Below are 15695 nucleotides of genomic sequence, written 5' to 3'. Positions count from 1 at the left end.
GACTAATAGGGGGCGGGGTATATATATTTTTAAGTACTATGGTTCATTTAACACCATTATACATTTATAAAAGACTTTCATGAGACATCCAAAGAGAATTTTCACTTATATGAAAGCAGAAAAAAAGGTGACAATCAAAACTAGCATTCAGCATTTGTTGAGAGCCATCTGGCCAGTTGTGCATTCTGAGTGGGGCTGCCAAGCTTCTCAGCCCCCATCACAGCTTTGAACTCTGTGAACACTCTGTGTTAGAGTGATTGTAGGGTGTATGTGTCATTTGGTATGATTTGGTTGGTAGGTTATTTGCGCAGGTTGCGGGGGCGGACCCAGGCTCACTCACAACTCATGTCCTTTGAACATGTAATCAGGAAACAGGACCCTGGAAAAGGACATCCTGTTTGGTATAATATACGGGCAACGAAAAAAATGGATTGGCACAGTGGCTACAACAATAGGCTTCACCATAACAACTGTGAGGCTGGTCCTCCACCAGGCGGTGCTTGGTTCTGTGGTACATAAGGTTGCCATGAGTCGGAACCAACTTTATGGCACCTAGCAACAACAGGAACGCTAAAAAAAAACACCTCCCATAGAAACTCTTGGAGGTTGTTTCTTTTCGTGCCATTTCCGCTTACAAAGCATGGAGGAAACTGATATGTTAACCTGAAGGAGCCAGTTGAGCAACCGGCAGAAGCTGGATTTCAGAAACAACTCTTTGGATTAATATAAGAGAAGTCTGGCTTCCTGCCATCTAGCAAGTAAGTAATTTACCGTAATCTTGGAGGCGACCAACAATTCGGCAAACCACTGGTCCCAGTAGCTCCCCTTGTCCAGTGCAAGATACTGTGCCCGGAGATGCGACGGTATCCCAGATGCCAATGCCTTGGGTGTTTCAAGAAAGCAGTGGGAGACTTTTAGGGGCAGGGAGGCTCCGGGCGTCAGCGGCTGGAGGACATCCCGCGAGGAGGGACCATTGTGAGAAAAGATCTTCAGTGCTGAAAGCCCATTGCAGCTGCCACAGACATCGTCTGGCAGGTGTGTGGAATGAGGAGGGAATGTGGGAATGCTATCCGAACAGTCTTGCCTTAAAGGCTGTTTCTATGCAGTATGGAATGACCCCTGTGGCAAGGCTTTTGAGCAAAGAAAAGCTCAGTGTGGTCCTGGGTTTTTCAGATCAAAGTGAAGGCTGATGGGTCAGATGAAAAGATAAAAATCAGAACAGGAGGGATTTGCCAGGGTCTCCTGTTCGGGACGGGGTGTGGATGTTGTAAAAATGTCGATTTCAGGTACTGTACTCGCCGCTCTCCAGACTCGCCTAGAGGGCTGGTGTGTCCATGTTTCAGAAGGACCGCCGGCAGCTCAGTTCCTATCACCCACCTCCATTAGGCCCTTTCTGCTTTAATAAGGTATGGGTGTGTGTTCTTCCCACCTGACAACCATCAGACCCCTCCCTTCGCGAGGCGATGCGGTGGTGCCACAAGGAGCCACAGCAGGTAGTGCGGTGGGCCCGGGCGGTCACCGGGGTCAAGCGGCCGCCCAGTGCTGCCCCGCGCCACTACTAGCAGTCCCACATTTGACCGTCAAGTCCCCGAAACCCTGGGACCGGCCCAGCCTGAAAGCCCTCCCCGCCCCCCGCCACACTCCCCCGCAATCCCTGCCTCGCTGAGTGGCAGCAGCTGCGGGTTTCTATGGTGATGGACGGGCGCTGTGGCCAATTATGTCCAGGCGCCTGTTTCCACCGTTGGTCAAAGGGCCAATACTTCCGTGACTGATAGTGGGGCCCCAAAGCTGTTACGTAAGGGGGCGGGTCCAGCGCGTCCCTACCTACCAGAAGGAAGAGGATTTGATTGGCAGGACGTAACGCCCTCGGCCAACGCCCCCGGAAGAACGCTGTTGACGGGCAGGTCCGGGAGCCACTAGACGCCGGGAGGCTGGGGCGGAAGCCCGGGGAAGGCGGAGCCGACACTGAGGGAAGGGCAGGGCTGGGCGGGGCCGGGACCGAGCAGGGGCCGGGCTGGTGCTGTGGCCGGAGATGCTGGCGGCTGGCGGCGGCGGCTCTCGGTGGCTCGAAGCATTGTATTGAAGGCAACGTGGGGGTGGCGCACTGCCAGATTGTCCGGTAGGTACGCGAGGGCTGAGGAGTCCGTAAACCCTGGCCCTGGTGCCTTAGGGGCCGGCATTTGTCTGCCCTACCCGAGCACTCCTGGCCCCGCAGCGACGGTGGCTGCGCGGAGACACGGGGGTGGGCCGCGCACCTGTCCGCGCTGCAGGCACCTGCTGCGTCGGGTCACTGCCCACCCCTGGCCCTGGGGGCTGGGCGGGCTGGCCCGAAGGAGGGAGGCAGGTCCAGCTCCTCGCCCGGTCTGGGGCCTGCCCTCTCCAGCCCAGTCCCTGTGCCTCCCCTGAGGAGAGACCGTCACCCAACTTGGCCCTTGGACCCTTGCCGGTGGGGCCGACGGGCCCGGGTAGGCCAAGCGCCGGCGCCCTGAGATTGGCTGAGGCCAGGACGTGGCCCCTGCCAAGCAACACCTCGAGACAGGTTTGTCCAGATTCTCTGCGTGCGTGGAGCCGGGTACCGCCCCAGAGGGTGCCCGGCCACCGGGCCAGGACCTGCTGCCCATCTGGGAACGAGTCGTTTTTGTCTTTTCTTTGGACACTGCCCTGTCACCCTTTAATTCGCAATCTCTAAGCATCTTTTGGGATGATGACTTCTCAAGTTCATGCCTGTTAGAGGCATTGCGGCACAGGAGAAACGGCACTGGTCTCCAGTTTCGCCTCGGCTCGTGACACCTAGGGTTCTGAGCTCTATAAGGGACCGGCTGAACCAGCAGAAAGTCTAACATTGTTCCCAAGGACGAGGACATATCTACCTTCCGGTATCTACCTTCCACCTATGGCACTTTGGTTGTAAAGTGCTTCCAAAGTAACGATTTCTCTTGGTCGTTATGTTGCTGCTATGAACATTTTAAAAGCTAGGGCGAAGTAGTGGGAAACTTGCTATGTAAAGGCCAGAAGAACTGGGGGCACGTTCTAGACTCAGAGTCTTTAGGCAAATTATAGAATCTTAGCATGTTAGCCTTGGAAGGGACTAGGCAGGCGATTGGTTCTCCCTACTCGATTTGAGTGGCGGTCCTCTGTTAAATTGGGTCTGCCTAAGCCTTTATGGTAGACTACAATACTTCTGGATCTGGAAACCAATCTTGTTTTTATCTGGACCCAATATAAACATGTCCCCATGCTTTTCTGGTGTTCAGCTATTTTCATCTGTGTCATACATAGTCACTTATAAAGATAGATTTGCCAAAAGCTGTTGCTGCTGAATTGGATGTAAGTCAGTGGCAGAACCAGGTTCCTTGTTTCTCAGATTTAATTACTGGGTGGAAAGCCAAGCAGTAATTGGCACTGGTGGAGTTTGGGAGCCCTGATACCCACCCATGGCAGAGAGGAAACAATAAAGATGCTTGGTACATGGTTCTCTGCTGATCTTTTTATGAACTAAGTAAAATGTTCCTAATTTTGACCCTTTTCACCTTCAGCCTTTTTATTGGTGTAAGTAGGAATTCAGATGAGGAGGCCTGTTTTAAACATTAACAGCTTTGGAAGAAATCACTAGAGAAGTTTCTGTTCCTAAGGCTCAGCTTGGCTTCTTTGCCTCTGCCTCTTCCCTTGTATTTTTAGTAAATGACCTACTGACTTTGTGACCTTTGAGACGTCGTTTCTTATCCAAGATCTGAATCTTCAGTGGAAGATTTGCATTTGTGAAACGCCTTCCTTTGCACTCCTTTGTTGCATCTGTAAGTACAGCTTGCCACTTCTCTGAAAGACTCGTCCTGCAGTTTCTATATTCTAGCCATTGAGAAAAGAAATTTTGTGGGAATCATCCTGACAGAACAGTGTTACCCATTTCTGTCTTCTTATCAAGATGTGCATGTTCTACTGTGCTTTTGCTTCTTTGGCTCCAAATTTCACTCAGCAGTCACTTTATACTTAAGACAACTTATTTAAGACACTTGGAATCAGCCACTGTTGAGCAGTATCATGTATTTCCACAGCCCTGGGAACAGTGATGCAACTTTTGTGTATGTGGGTGCAGAGCCTTCTGAACTTGTCTTTCCAAGAGTTAGATGCCTAGATATTGTGGTAATAGCAATTCTTGGGGCACCAAAGCCACACTATTGCTGTATATTCTGAACCATGAACGGGGACTCAGTTCAGATTCTTAAAGGTATCTTAGGTGAAGGAAGGGATTGGAGTCAGACAGAGGAGGGAATACAGAAGGAAGAAGACGTCTAAAGACTCCCTCCTCCTATTCCCCTGACTCTTAAGCTATAACTGCTTTTTATCTGAGGGTACTCCAAAAAATTCATGGAAATTGGAAATGAAAAATAACAGAATTTTTCCATGACCTTTTTGAAGCTCCCTGTAAATAGCATTATATTGTTATTTCTATTTATAAAGTGTCAGATTCAAATTTTAACCATTTCAGGAATTCTTAATTGTTAGTTTTGTTTTATGCTTTTCCTATCTGTTTTAGGGTAAAGTGAATGGTGAGGACGGGAGTTTGATGACCCAGGCCACAGAATTTCTTTGCTTGGAGTGCACGTTATGAACCCTTTCTGGAGCATGTCTACAAGCTCTATACGCAAAGTAAGTATAGTCAAGAAATTAGTGAGGAAACCCATTTGCTCTTTGTCAGAAAAGAGACCAGAATAATTCATATCAAGCTTTCCTAGAACTTTTACAGAATAACCTGATCTTCTAATTTAGATTTTCCATTGAGAGGTATTTATTTTGTTGGCTAATGTTGATTTCTGAGACTGAGATTATGTCTCAAATGGAAATTATTCTGGTAACTACAATGCTAAGATTATTTTGATTTAGTTTGTAGGTGCACAAATGAAGTTTGTGACATGTTATTGTAGTAGATTTCCTACTAAACTGAAAGTTGGATTTGATGATTAGAGAAGCCTGGGGAAAGATTAACCCAATATGATAAAGTCAGACATGAGATCACTGGTTGAATTTTTCTAAACAGAACTTTTATTTTTTGTTACAAAAATAGTTCATTTTCACTTTCGGGAAGCTTACACTATACAGAAGAATAAGAAGAAATAATGCCACTGTTAAGAATCTTACTTTTATGCACGTTATACATTTTGTATTCAGCTAAGTAAACAGCCTTTGGTTGCACTTGAGCCAAGGAAGTGCTTCTGAGATGATAGGTTATTCTCTGATTCACGAGACCTTTGTCTTTGACTATGGATGGGAATTTATGCTGGAAATATTCCAAGTGTGGAAACATATCCATTAGGAACAAGATCAAAAGCAAGAGATTAGCTTTTTCCTTTGTTTTCTCACCCAGGTGCTAACAGTATCAGGGAGTGACTCATTTCAGTCACCAGGATTCATGCTGTTGAACTTCTTAGCACCCAACCTTCCAGAGTATCAAGGTGCAAGGGCACTTTTCTAGGTTTTGTACAATGTCTAATTGCTTAGTAAAACCATTTCTTTATCTGGTTCACTTAGTCATGTAAATATTGACTATTGGCTTTAGAGGATGCAGCTATTAAATGAGTTTTCCTAAGGCTTTACTCTTGTTTTAGCTTTCTTCTTTTTGCCTGCTCTTGCTCATGGTATTAAAAAGTTCTGGAAAGAGTCCTTGCAGCTTTTAGGTCATAGAGTTAAGATTGTTTTCTTCGTCTTGAACAGCGATCTGATGGTGAAGAGAAGCCGTTAGCAGGGGACGTGAAAACCAGTCCTCCACGCACTGCTCCAAAGAAACAACTGCCTTCTATTCCCAAAAATGCTTTGCCCATAACTAAACCTACTTGTCCAGCTCCAGCGGTACAGTCCACAAACGGTACACATGCTTCTTATGGGCCCTTCTACCTGGAATACTCTCTTCTCGCAGAATTGTAAGTTCTCAACAGGATATTCGGTTGCATTCTGAATGATCATTGAAGGCAATGGATTTAATCTGATAGATTCAGTAAATGGCAGCCATTTAATTTTACGTCTCAACTCACATCTGACCCCCAACCCCCCCAGTAGTATCCATGTCTGTTTTAGAGAGCAAGAGGAAGAAGAATCTAAGATTTATGAAAACCCTACAGCAGGCCAGGAACTTCTTTCCAAACTTCAGATGAGGTGAAGAACTCACTTCCTAAGGAGGTTAATGTAGAGAACAGGTCAGTGGCAGACTGTTCTTTCCTGAATCAGATCCACCACCCTGCAGAAGGCACTGTGACAGACAGTGCCCCCCTGAAGAGTCAGGAAGCCAAACCTTAGGGGTCACCAGTGGAAGGAAATGGAGACATTGGCTTGGAGAAGAGAAAAACGTACCAAGTAATTTCTGAAAACTCTCTTCATCCATTTGAAAGTCTGGCACAGATTTGATTTATTCTCTAGGACCCTCTATGGCAGAACTAGGCAATTGCAGAGACTAACAAGCTATAGGTTCCATGTAAGTTAAACTTGATTAGATACCGAAGTCCTAAATTGAACTAAAGCTGCCCAGATCTACATACAGAGTGTTAAGTGTGCACTTGTCCAGAGTGTATCCTAGGGATGCCACAGCAGTTGACAAACAACCCAGGCTCAAAATCAAGTGTATTTAGATGGAATTTGACTGGAAGATGTTACAGAAAATTTGGAGAACTTTCACTAGCCATCATTTTAAAGTTCCCTTGTATATGACATTTGTAAAAGCATCCTTTCCCCATATCCCCCAGAGTGTATACTAATATTGTAATAGGAAGAGGGTCTAAGGCCCCAGTGTAACTGAATAGGTGTGACTTGATAGCACTGGCCCTTTCAGTTTAGAATTGATGCCTGTGTTTGAGGCTGGACAGGGAGTGAGGACAGACTTCTATTGTGGCAGTTAAACCTGCTCTCTGTACTCGGCCACAGAATTGCCTTTTCTGGAAAGTCATACCAGTTGATAATCTGCCAATTATCATTGTTGATTGGATTTTAGTGATTTAAAATAATAGATAACTACAGAAAATTTAAAAGTAAGCAAGTGCCATGGCAAATAGGTGGTAAAAACAATGAATACTGGCCCAGTACGCTACTTCAAGAATGGGAGATTACTGTGTTTTAAGCCCTAGTGAAGCACTGTTCTCATGAGGGTCTGGTCACAGCCTTACTGAGGCTCATGACCACAGGGAGAGGGGCAGAATGGCTGCCCATAGGTCAGTCGGCTGCAGGAAAGCCAGTGAAGCATTGACTTGCTTGTCTGCAACACTCTGTAGCCAGCCTCTACATGCCTGAAAACTGACTTCTGCTGCATGTCTGGTGACTCAGACTTAAAATGGCACCTAAGTGAGGGCAAAGCTGTGGACTTTTTATGACCTAAAATTGCATTTAAAAATGACTTCTAAGTATGCGTGTCAGATCTACCATCTGTAGCCATTCCAAGCGATAGCAATTTCGCAAATACTTAAATCAACTGTGCTGTGTAGAATCACCTGGTATCCAATAGGAATGTCTGTGGGAAGCTGCATCTTCTTCGTGTATCCCATTTTGGATTTAATTTCTTAGGGGCACTTTTTTGGCTTGGGCCTCTCCCAGATCATTTTATAAAGCTAGTACCTGGCCTGCAGTTGGGCCGGAGCACATCAGTGTGCTCAGTGACAGGTTATGATGACTGAACATGTTGGGGCAGCAGCCATCCCTTGAATGATGATGCCTGGTCTCAGAAAATGATCATGATATGGTGGTTTGCTCTGTGGGTGTCGTTGATAACCATATGAGGTAATTATTCTGCTGCTTCTTTTTTAGTACCTTGGTTGTGAAGCAGAAGTTACCAGGAGTCTATGTGCAGCCATCTTACCGTTCTGCATTAAGTAAGCCACAGATTCACTCTTAATTTGTAGCTTTATGGTTCTAACACAAACTAAAACCTTAACTGTTTTCATTTTCTGTTAGTGTGGTTTGGAGTGATATTCATACGGCATGGACTTTATCAAGATGGCGTATTTAAGTTTACAGTTTACATCCCTGATAACTACCCAGACGGGGACTGTCCAGTAAGTACATGTCTGACTTAAACAGCTCAGAGAGTTTCTTATACCGTGATGATTTCAGTTTCCGTCTGCCCAGTAGACTTATTGAGAGGATATTTATGCTGCTACATTTCTGCCAGGCTCTTCTCTGCCTTGAGCTTTATTTTCTACTCAGTGTCCAGGCGAGGCTGGAACTACAGCATTTCCAGTGTGGTTGGGAATCAGGGTGCTCTGAGGAGGAAAGTGACTTTTTTCCTCTTCATTACAAAATTCAATTTTACAGGCAAATGGTAAAAGTAATTAAGTATCCCAAGGTGAGCTCTTGGGCTTTTAACAGTGTAAGCTCTTTTCATGACTATCTGCGGATAGCCTATCTGCTGTGTGTTTTCCCCACTGCTTGCAGTAAAGGGCATGTCTCTCTTTAAATATAGCGCTTGGTGTTTGATATCCCCGTCTTTCATCCGCTAGTTGATCCCACCTCAGGTGAACTGGATGTGAAGAGAGCATTTGCAAAATGGAGGTTAGTAAAGAAGTGTTTCTTACAGTTGCATAATTCAGCAGGAGGATGCCTCCGTAATCAGTGTTGTTTCCCTTTAGACGGAATCATAATCATATCTGGCAAGTGTTAATGTATGCGAGGAGAGTTTTCTACAAGATTGACACAACAAGCCCCCTAAACCCAGAGGCTGCAGTACTGTATGTTATTTCTGCTTTGTTTCAAAAACATTTGGAGATTTGCGAAGTTAGAATAAGTTGGTAACTTTATTCAAATTTAACATAGGTACGAAAAAGATGTCCAGCTTTTTAAAAGTAAAGTGGTTGACAGTGTTAAGATGTGCACGGCTCATTTGTTTGACCAACCTAAAATAGAAGACCCCTATGCAATTAGGTAAGTGGAATGTCATTCAGACAAGCTGTACTATGTTGTGCTGTGCTTCTGTCTTCCAGGTGGTCTTTGGATGGTGGTTGAAAGGGATGTGCATGTCCCTTTATAGAATCTTCATAAACTGGTGTCAACTTGATTTCTGATGCCTGTGAGGTTCTTAAGCACTTTACCTTGTCTGGGACGTCGTGCAGTAGGAAGGTGTGGAGACGTGCTTGTCATGGGCACATTCAGTCACATGTCAGGATGTCTCAGTTGGCAGCTTTAGTTGGAGCCCCTCTTGAACTGCCACACTGACATTCAGATTTGATGATAGAGGAAAGGGAATCGTGTGAGGTGGTGGGTTCCCATAGCACTGATGCTTACTCTTGGGAAGGGGTCTGGAAGAGAACTGATTTAGCAATTTGGCCCACTGTCTGCCACAGAAGAGCATGCCTGGGCTCTCCAGATAGGCTGCCTGGTGTTTAGTTTCACTTAGGTGACCCAGAATGTAATGTCACTGTCTGGGAAGAACAGCCAGAGCACTCCTTAGAGGCAAGGATGGGGAGACTTGCACTTCACCGTAAGAGATTGCTGTGAGGCTTAAATGAGATAGCTTACGTAAAGTGCTCGATAAAGGATCATTATCATGTGAGAAAATTATGTAGACATCTGTAAGTACGTGTTGACATGATTATTTGATTATCACTCTGTAAAACTGTTCTTCGTTTTATTGTTTTATGAGGAACTGGTTTAATTACTGAAAAACTGGTGTTTCTTAGAAATTTAGTCAGCCCAAAGCTGTTTTTTCTACTTCTCTCTCCCTTAAGCTTTTCTCCATGGAATCCTTCTGTACACGATGAAGCCAGGGAGAAGATGTTGACTCAGAAGGTAAGTGAATGACCATTTCAAAAATGGCTAAGTCACTGTTTCTTTCCTACAATGTCGTAAAAGGAGACCACTTATTGTATACCAATAACATTTGGGCAACACGTTTGTAGGGTGTTGGATTTTCTTCAGTAGGTTGTTTAATGTCTGTTTTTGATTGTGCCTAGAAGCCTGAAGAGCAGCACAATAAAAGTGTTCACGTTGCTGGCCTGTCCTGGGTAAAGCCTGGCTCGGTACAACCTTTCAGTAAAGAAGAGAAAACAGTAGCAACCTAAGAGGTGGTGAATCTGGTGCACTGTGCACTTTCCTGCTGGACTCTGGCCTAGTTAAAGCTGACCAAGGCAAGGGACTGGCCGAAGAGTAAAACTGTGGACAGTGACTGAGATCAGTGTTCTCCATGTGTGCTTAGGTTCTCCCGCTGGTTTTGGACACTTTTAAGTAACGCATTACTTCTGTCAGAAGTGTTTTTAGGGTGGTTTACTAGTTCAACACTCCAAATTGTTGGGGACCTGAGGCTTAAATATTTTTCTGAACATAATGCTAAAGGTAAGTTGCATTCATTGAAACTAATACTAGAATAGGAAGAGTTCAACACTACTTAATGATTTTTAAACTGTTGGCTTCAGTTGTACATGTGTTAGGATGTGGGAGAGCAAGTTCCATAGTAGATCATTTGAAACTCAGTCCTCAGCCCACTGTCTTACTGATTTACAAACTGCTGTCACTAAGGTACGTTACTAGTTGAGGGAGAGGAAACCAGACACTTATTCATAGTTCTTTTTTTTTTTTAAAGCAAATTACTTGATGTATTTTTATGGTGGGAGGAGAAAAAGTGTTAAAATGGTTTCTAATGAAGTCAAATATTTAAATGATGAATGACTAATGTGTTTGTAGAGACGAAATAAACTAATAAATGATTGTTTTTTGTCATTTATGCAGGAAACTAAACACCTTTTTCGTAATATAACTAAACAGACTAATTTATAAATGCTTTATTGAAAAATATTTTCATATAAAACTGTAGTTGCGGTATCTTAAGAGCTTTTATAAATACTTCTGTAGAATACCATTCTCATGGAAGAGAGGAAGTCCCGTATTGCTTTTGGAGCAATATGAAGTTACCTAGTAACTTTGTTTATATTGATTCAATTTACAATTGAATTGTCTCCTAATCAGAGTATTAATTCAACTTTAAAACTGTTGGGAATAGGAGTGATTACCAAAGGTATATATAGATAATTCAATCGCTGTTAAGTAACGTTTTCTAAATTGTATAAATGGTACTATATACTAAGGAAAATAGGCTTTTCCCTTATCAGGATCGTACTGTTAATTTTTCTAAATTTTCTCTCTTTTTATGTTTGGAAGATACCCAAAGATATCTTAAAATAGATCACCTTAATACACGTCTTTTGGATAACTACCTTCTAAAAGAGATCATAATTATTCACATTAATACCCTTAATTCAACTTGATTTAACATCTTTAGCCAGCTGATCCATATATAACAGTAACAGAAAACTGGAGAATTTTAAATACACTCAAGGTGGCTACTGGAACTTTAACATTGAGTTTTTGAAAGTAGAAAATGATAAAAGATGATACACTGTACTTAATAAGACTCATATTGTAGAAAGTGCCATTGCAAATATATAGCAAAATCTGGGTTTAAAAAAAATCATGCTTTTTGTAGCTTAAAGTGCCATTTTTATATAAGGTCACTCACACATTATACAACTGCACATACATTTTCACACTGCCCCCTACTTCCTGGGAGGAGAACTTCATAAAAGGAATGGGGGCTATGACTCATAGGGACTTCTGAAGCTGGGCTCCCTCTTGTTCAGGAATGCAAAAGTCTCAGATGCCTGATAAGTTATGGAGGGCAAAATACCTATTTTTTGTTTTGCTTTTCTTGAGGACCAGAGCTTACAACAAAACAGGAATGCATTTTAAATACAGTTCTTCTGTTGGAGCCTGTCCATAGAAACTTAATTCTCAAAGTAGAGCATGTTTTGTTCTCCATAATACCTGTTCTAAGCAACCCTGATGGTAAGTAAGCAATGATTGGTAGGGAAAATATTTTAAGGATGAATAAAAATATCGTGATGATACTTAGAGTGAGTTCAAAATCTCACAGAAACCTCCCCTTCACGCACTAGTTGATTGGCTGGGTTAAGGGAAAGAGCCTCCTAATCTAGTGTGTGTTCAAGGCTGCTGCTAACCAGAGTTTGTGAAAAGACAGTTCCCGTTGAAGAAACTAACCTCAGTGGGAACCACGGTCATTAGCTACATCTTGCAGGCGGCGTAATAAGGCAGAGTGATTTTCTGGGCAAATTCTTTTTGCAGGTGATTCACTTCCATCTTCCAAAAGAATCCCCCTCTTTTTGGCTGGCGTTTCCCCTGTCCGGATCATGCTGTTAATTTCTCTCAGTCTCTAGAGTGGGGAAACAGTAGGGAGAAAATCTTTACAATGATAATGCACACTAAGTCAAATCATCTCAAAGGAGTAAAGCAGTTTATAGAGAATAGAGCCAGTAGTTTGCTAACTTCACTTATTTTTACTGGCAAGACTTACTAGAGTCTTGTAGAATATGAGGTGGCTTCAAAAAGTTTGTGGAAATAAAAGATACTATCAGAATACTTCTACAAAGTCTTTGAAGCCCCCTCATATTTCTAAATAAACGCCATAGGTGATTTTGATCTACACAGTTCCAATGTGTGAGAGCTCGTTAAGTTCCTGATTTTAAAAAAAATCGAGTTAAAGTTATGATGCCCCTTGCTCCCTTTCCTATCCAGTGCCACTCATTTCTTAGTCATTCTCCACTGGGGTTTCAGAGAAGAAAGCTTAGTCCTTAAGCACCACAATCTGGATGGTGCTACTCCACATGATCTAAAATGTTGCTAGTTGTATATCATACTTGGGAGACCTAAGAAGAGGGTTATGCACATTATCTTCTGTGGTTAAAATAAGGAAAAGCCAGATGAAGAGAAAAGGCATTGCCAAAGTGCTAAATGACCCATTGATAGTGCCTTCTGCCTTAAGTTTTTCCAAAGCCCCAGAAATTAGTTCTTATATTTTCTGTTAGTTTCACCCACTCCCCTCCTCCCCTCCACTCCACTCCACTCCCTGCCATTGAGTTGAGTGCTGCCTCCTAGCAACCCTGAAGGACAAGGTAGAACTGCACCTGTGGATTTCCAAGACTTTATGGCCGTAGAAAGCCCTGTCTTTCTCCTGCAGAGCAGTTGATGGTCTCAAACTATTGACTTTGTAGTTAGCAGCACAATGCATAACCACTATGCCACCAGGGCTCTAGTAGCTTAGTGGTTTAAACTGCTTTGTCATCTGGTGCTTCACACTGTCCATGTTCCTAACAGAAAAGTATAATAATCATATTCGTATGTAATCAGAGAAAATATCTGATGTTTGGAAGTGAATCCCTACATACTCATCACTGCACAATTACTTTCATTTGATCTATAACCCTATCCACTGTAGTGTACAGACATGCATGTCTTGTTAAATGCACACAATCACCTAACAATTAAAACAGTTCTTTTACTGCAGAAAATTCCCCTCACAGTCAACTCACAGTCAACCCACCCACAGGTACCCACATAGGTGGTTCTGATCCCTCTAGTGTCTTGCCAAAAAGGTCATAGAAATGGAACTGGATGGTAAATAGCCTGGTGAATCTAGTGTTGATCACTGAAGCATGGAATACATTCGTGATATACCTATGCTGTTGAGTGGATTATGTCAGGTGCCATGAAGTCGATTTGAACTCAAACACTTGGTGACATAAAGCTACCCAACTGGTTTCTAGGCTCTAATTTTTACAGACGCAGACTGCCAGGTCTTTCTTTTATGGAGCCGTCGGGTGGGTTTGAACAGCGGCCAACGTCAGGGTAGTAGATGAGGATTTAACTTCCACGGGGGATTTATTATTTAAGGTTTTATTGGGGGCTCTTACAACTTGTTACAATCCCATACATCAATTGTATCTAACATATTAGCACATATATTGCCATCGCTCTTTTCTAGACATTTACTTTCCTTTGAGCCCCTGGGATCAGCTCCTCGTTTCCCTGCCCACCTTTTGTGCTCCCTTGATAGATTATAGTTATTATTTTCATCTCACACCAACTGCTGTCTCCCTTCCCCTCTGGTTTCTGTTCTTCCCCCTGGACGGGGGAGTGTGGTGATGTGCCGTTCGTTGCATTAGTACCACCTTCATCCCCAGCTCTTCTCCCCTCCCCTACTCTTTTAGTATCGCTATTCCCATTCCTGGGTTCCGTGTGTCCTGAACTTTAGTCCACAGGGGGAAGTAGCACTGGGGTCATGAGAGTGGGGGATGAGGAAACCTCAAGGGATCAGAGTTATATTGTGTGATCCATCGGTTCTCTGCTGCACACTGATTAACTCATCCCTCCCTGTGATGCCTCTGAGGGGATATTCCATTGTCTACAGATGGGCTTTGGGTCTCTGGTCTAACTCCATTCTTGTTTGTTAGCCACTAGGGCTCCTTTAGTGTACTGCTTAGTAGTAGTCTCGGATGTACCACAGGTTTGCTTATTCAAAATTCATCATTTGAAGGATATTTGGGCTGTTTTCCACTTTTTGGCAGTTAAGAATAAAGCTGGTATAAAAAAATCTGTGTGTTTCTGTATGGAACATTGTTTTAATTTCACTTGGGTAAACATCTAGGAGTAGGATTACCAGGTGTATAAGGGCATATTGACAAAAAACTGCCAAACTGTTTCCCAGAGTAGCTACACTATTTTATATCTACACAGTGACGTGATAGCATTTTAATGGTTCAACTTTGTTGCCAGAATATGTTACTGTCATTTATAAAATACTGAGACATGTTAATAAGGATGTGATTTGTCAAGTGTGTTAAAAATCTTTGCCCATTTGAAAAATCTGGTTATTTTCTAATTGAGTTTTGGTAATTCTTTATTCTAGGTACAATTCCTTTCTCAAATAAGGGGTTTGTATATTCTTAGTTTACTGTGACTTGTCTTTTCATTTTCTCAGTAGTGCCTTTCAATGGACAAAATCTTTAATTTTGATAAAATTCAATAACTATGAATCTTGCTTTTAAAGTCTCTCAATTCTTTAAATGGATTATATAATCACAAATATTTTCTTCCATGTTTTTTCGTATAAGTTGTCTAGTTTCAATGTTTTACATTGTCTCATCCATTTGAGTTTTGGTATATGGTATAAACCAAAAAAAACAAAGCTCGCTGCCATCAAGTAGATGGCATAAAGGGCTAGAACTGCCCTTGTGAGTTTCCGAGACTGTAACTCTTTACAGGAGTAGAAAGCCCCCATCTTTGTCATTAGGAGTGGCTGGTGGTTTAAAACTGCTGACCTTGCATAAGCACTACACCACCACTACCCCTGATCTCCGGCGTAGGGCATCAATATCAATTTTTGTGTGTGTTTGGTTATCGGTGGGGACCTAGTTTTACCCTAAGCATTGTGGCCTTTGTTCTTGGCTCTGGTAACCATGATGGTCTGGGACACCCTGAGGATTTGTGCTGGTAAGTGTGGAGCCTTATGTCAACTAGCCTCCAGATTGTAGCCTGTCATGCACGGCTGGCCAAAAAAAGTCCTGAGCGTGGAGGCTCGGAGACTTCCTGGTTGCGGAGAACTGCTCTTGCTAAGGTGGCGCTTCCTTGGGCATGGAAGTTCCATGTTGGAAACACTCCCAGATGTCACCTGATGTCTGTAATATCCTTTTTTGACTATAATAAAATATTGCAAAAAATAAAATCAAACCCATTGCTATAGAGTCAATTTTGACTCTTAGACCTTACAGGACAGAGTCAAGCATCTTTCTCTTGGAGTGGCTGGTGGGTTCAAACTGTTGACCTTTTGTTTAGCAGCCAAGCACTTAACCGGGGCTCCTCAGCTTTCAATTCTGTGA

The 15695-nt window shown here is 43.2% G+C and overlaps 2 protein-coding genes across 6 annotated transcripts in view; one reads left to right on the top strand and one right to left on the bottom strand.

Moving 5' to 3' along the window:
* The first annotated feature begins 743 nt into the window (after window positions 1-743).
* On the top strand, window positions 744-10674 carry LOC101657207 (AKT interacting protein). 5 transcript variants are annotated; one of them, XM_045293673.1, is made up of 11 exons: window positions 2011-2119; window positions 3679-3794; window positions 4535-4647; window positions 5710-5915; window positions 7783-7847; window positions 7930-8030; window positions 8438-8526; window positions 8604-8702; window positions 8788-8895; window positions 9699-9759; window positions 9924-10674. In XM_045293673.1, exons 3-11 carry the CDS (start codon window positions 4606-4608, stop codon window positions 10029-10031), a joined length of 879 nt encoding a protein of 292 aa, XP_045149608.1. In that variant the 5' UTR covers window positions 2011-2119; window positions 3679-3794; window positions 4535-4605; the 3' UTR covers window positions 10032-10674. The 5 variants fall into 5 exon arrangements, with proteins under 5 accessions (XP_045149610.1, XP_045149608.1, XP_004704726.1 ...); XM_045293675.1 differs by lacking the exons at window positions 2011-2119; window positions 3679-3794 and adding an exon at window positions 744-758; XM_004704669.2 differs by lacking the exon at window positions 3679-3794.
* A 59-nt stretch (window positions 10675-10733) lies between these two features.
* RBL2 (RB transcriptional corepressor like 2) overlaps window positions 10734-15695 on the bottom strand; it is a 75216-nt gene continuing 70254 nt past the window's right edge. The window contains exon 22 of the mRNA XM_004704670.2: window positions 10734-12193. Coding sequence (XP_004704727.1) covers window positions 12023-12193 — 171 coding nt within the window. The 3' untranslated portion in view covers window positions 10734-12022. The remainder of the gene's footprint in view (window positions 12194-15695) is intronic.

Source organism: Echinops telfairi, unplaced genomic scaffold (genome assembly GCF_000313985.2).
Source record: "Echinops telfairi isolate 266 unplaced genomic scaffold, ASM31398v2 ScPeMD7_2291;HRSCAF=2852, whole genome shotgun sequence".
Taxonomy (NCBI): Eukaryota; Metazoa; Chordata; class Mammalia; order Afrosoricida; family Tenrecidae; genus Echinops; species Echinops telfairi.
Note: the sequence above shows the minus strand (reverse complement) of the source record. Positions and strands in the feature narration are given on the sequence as shown.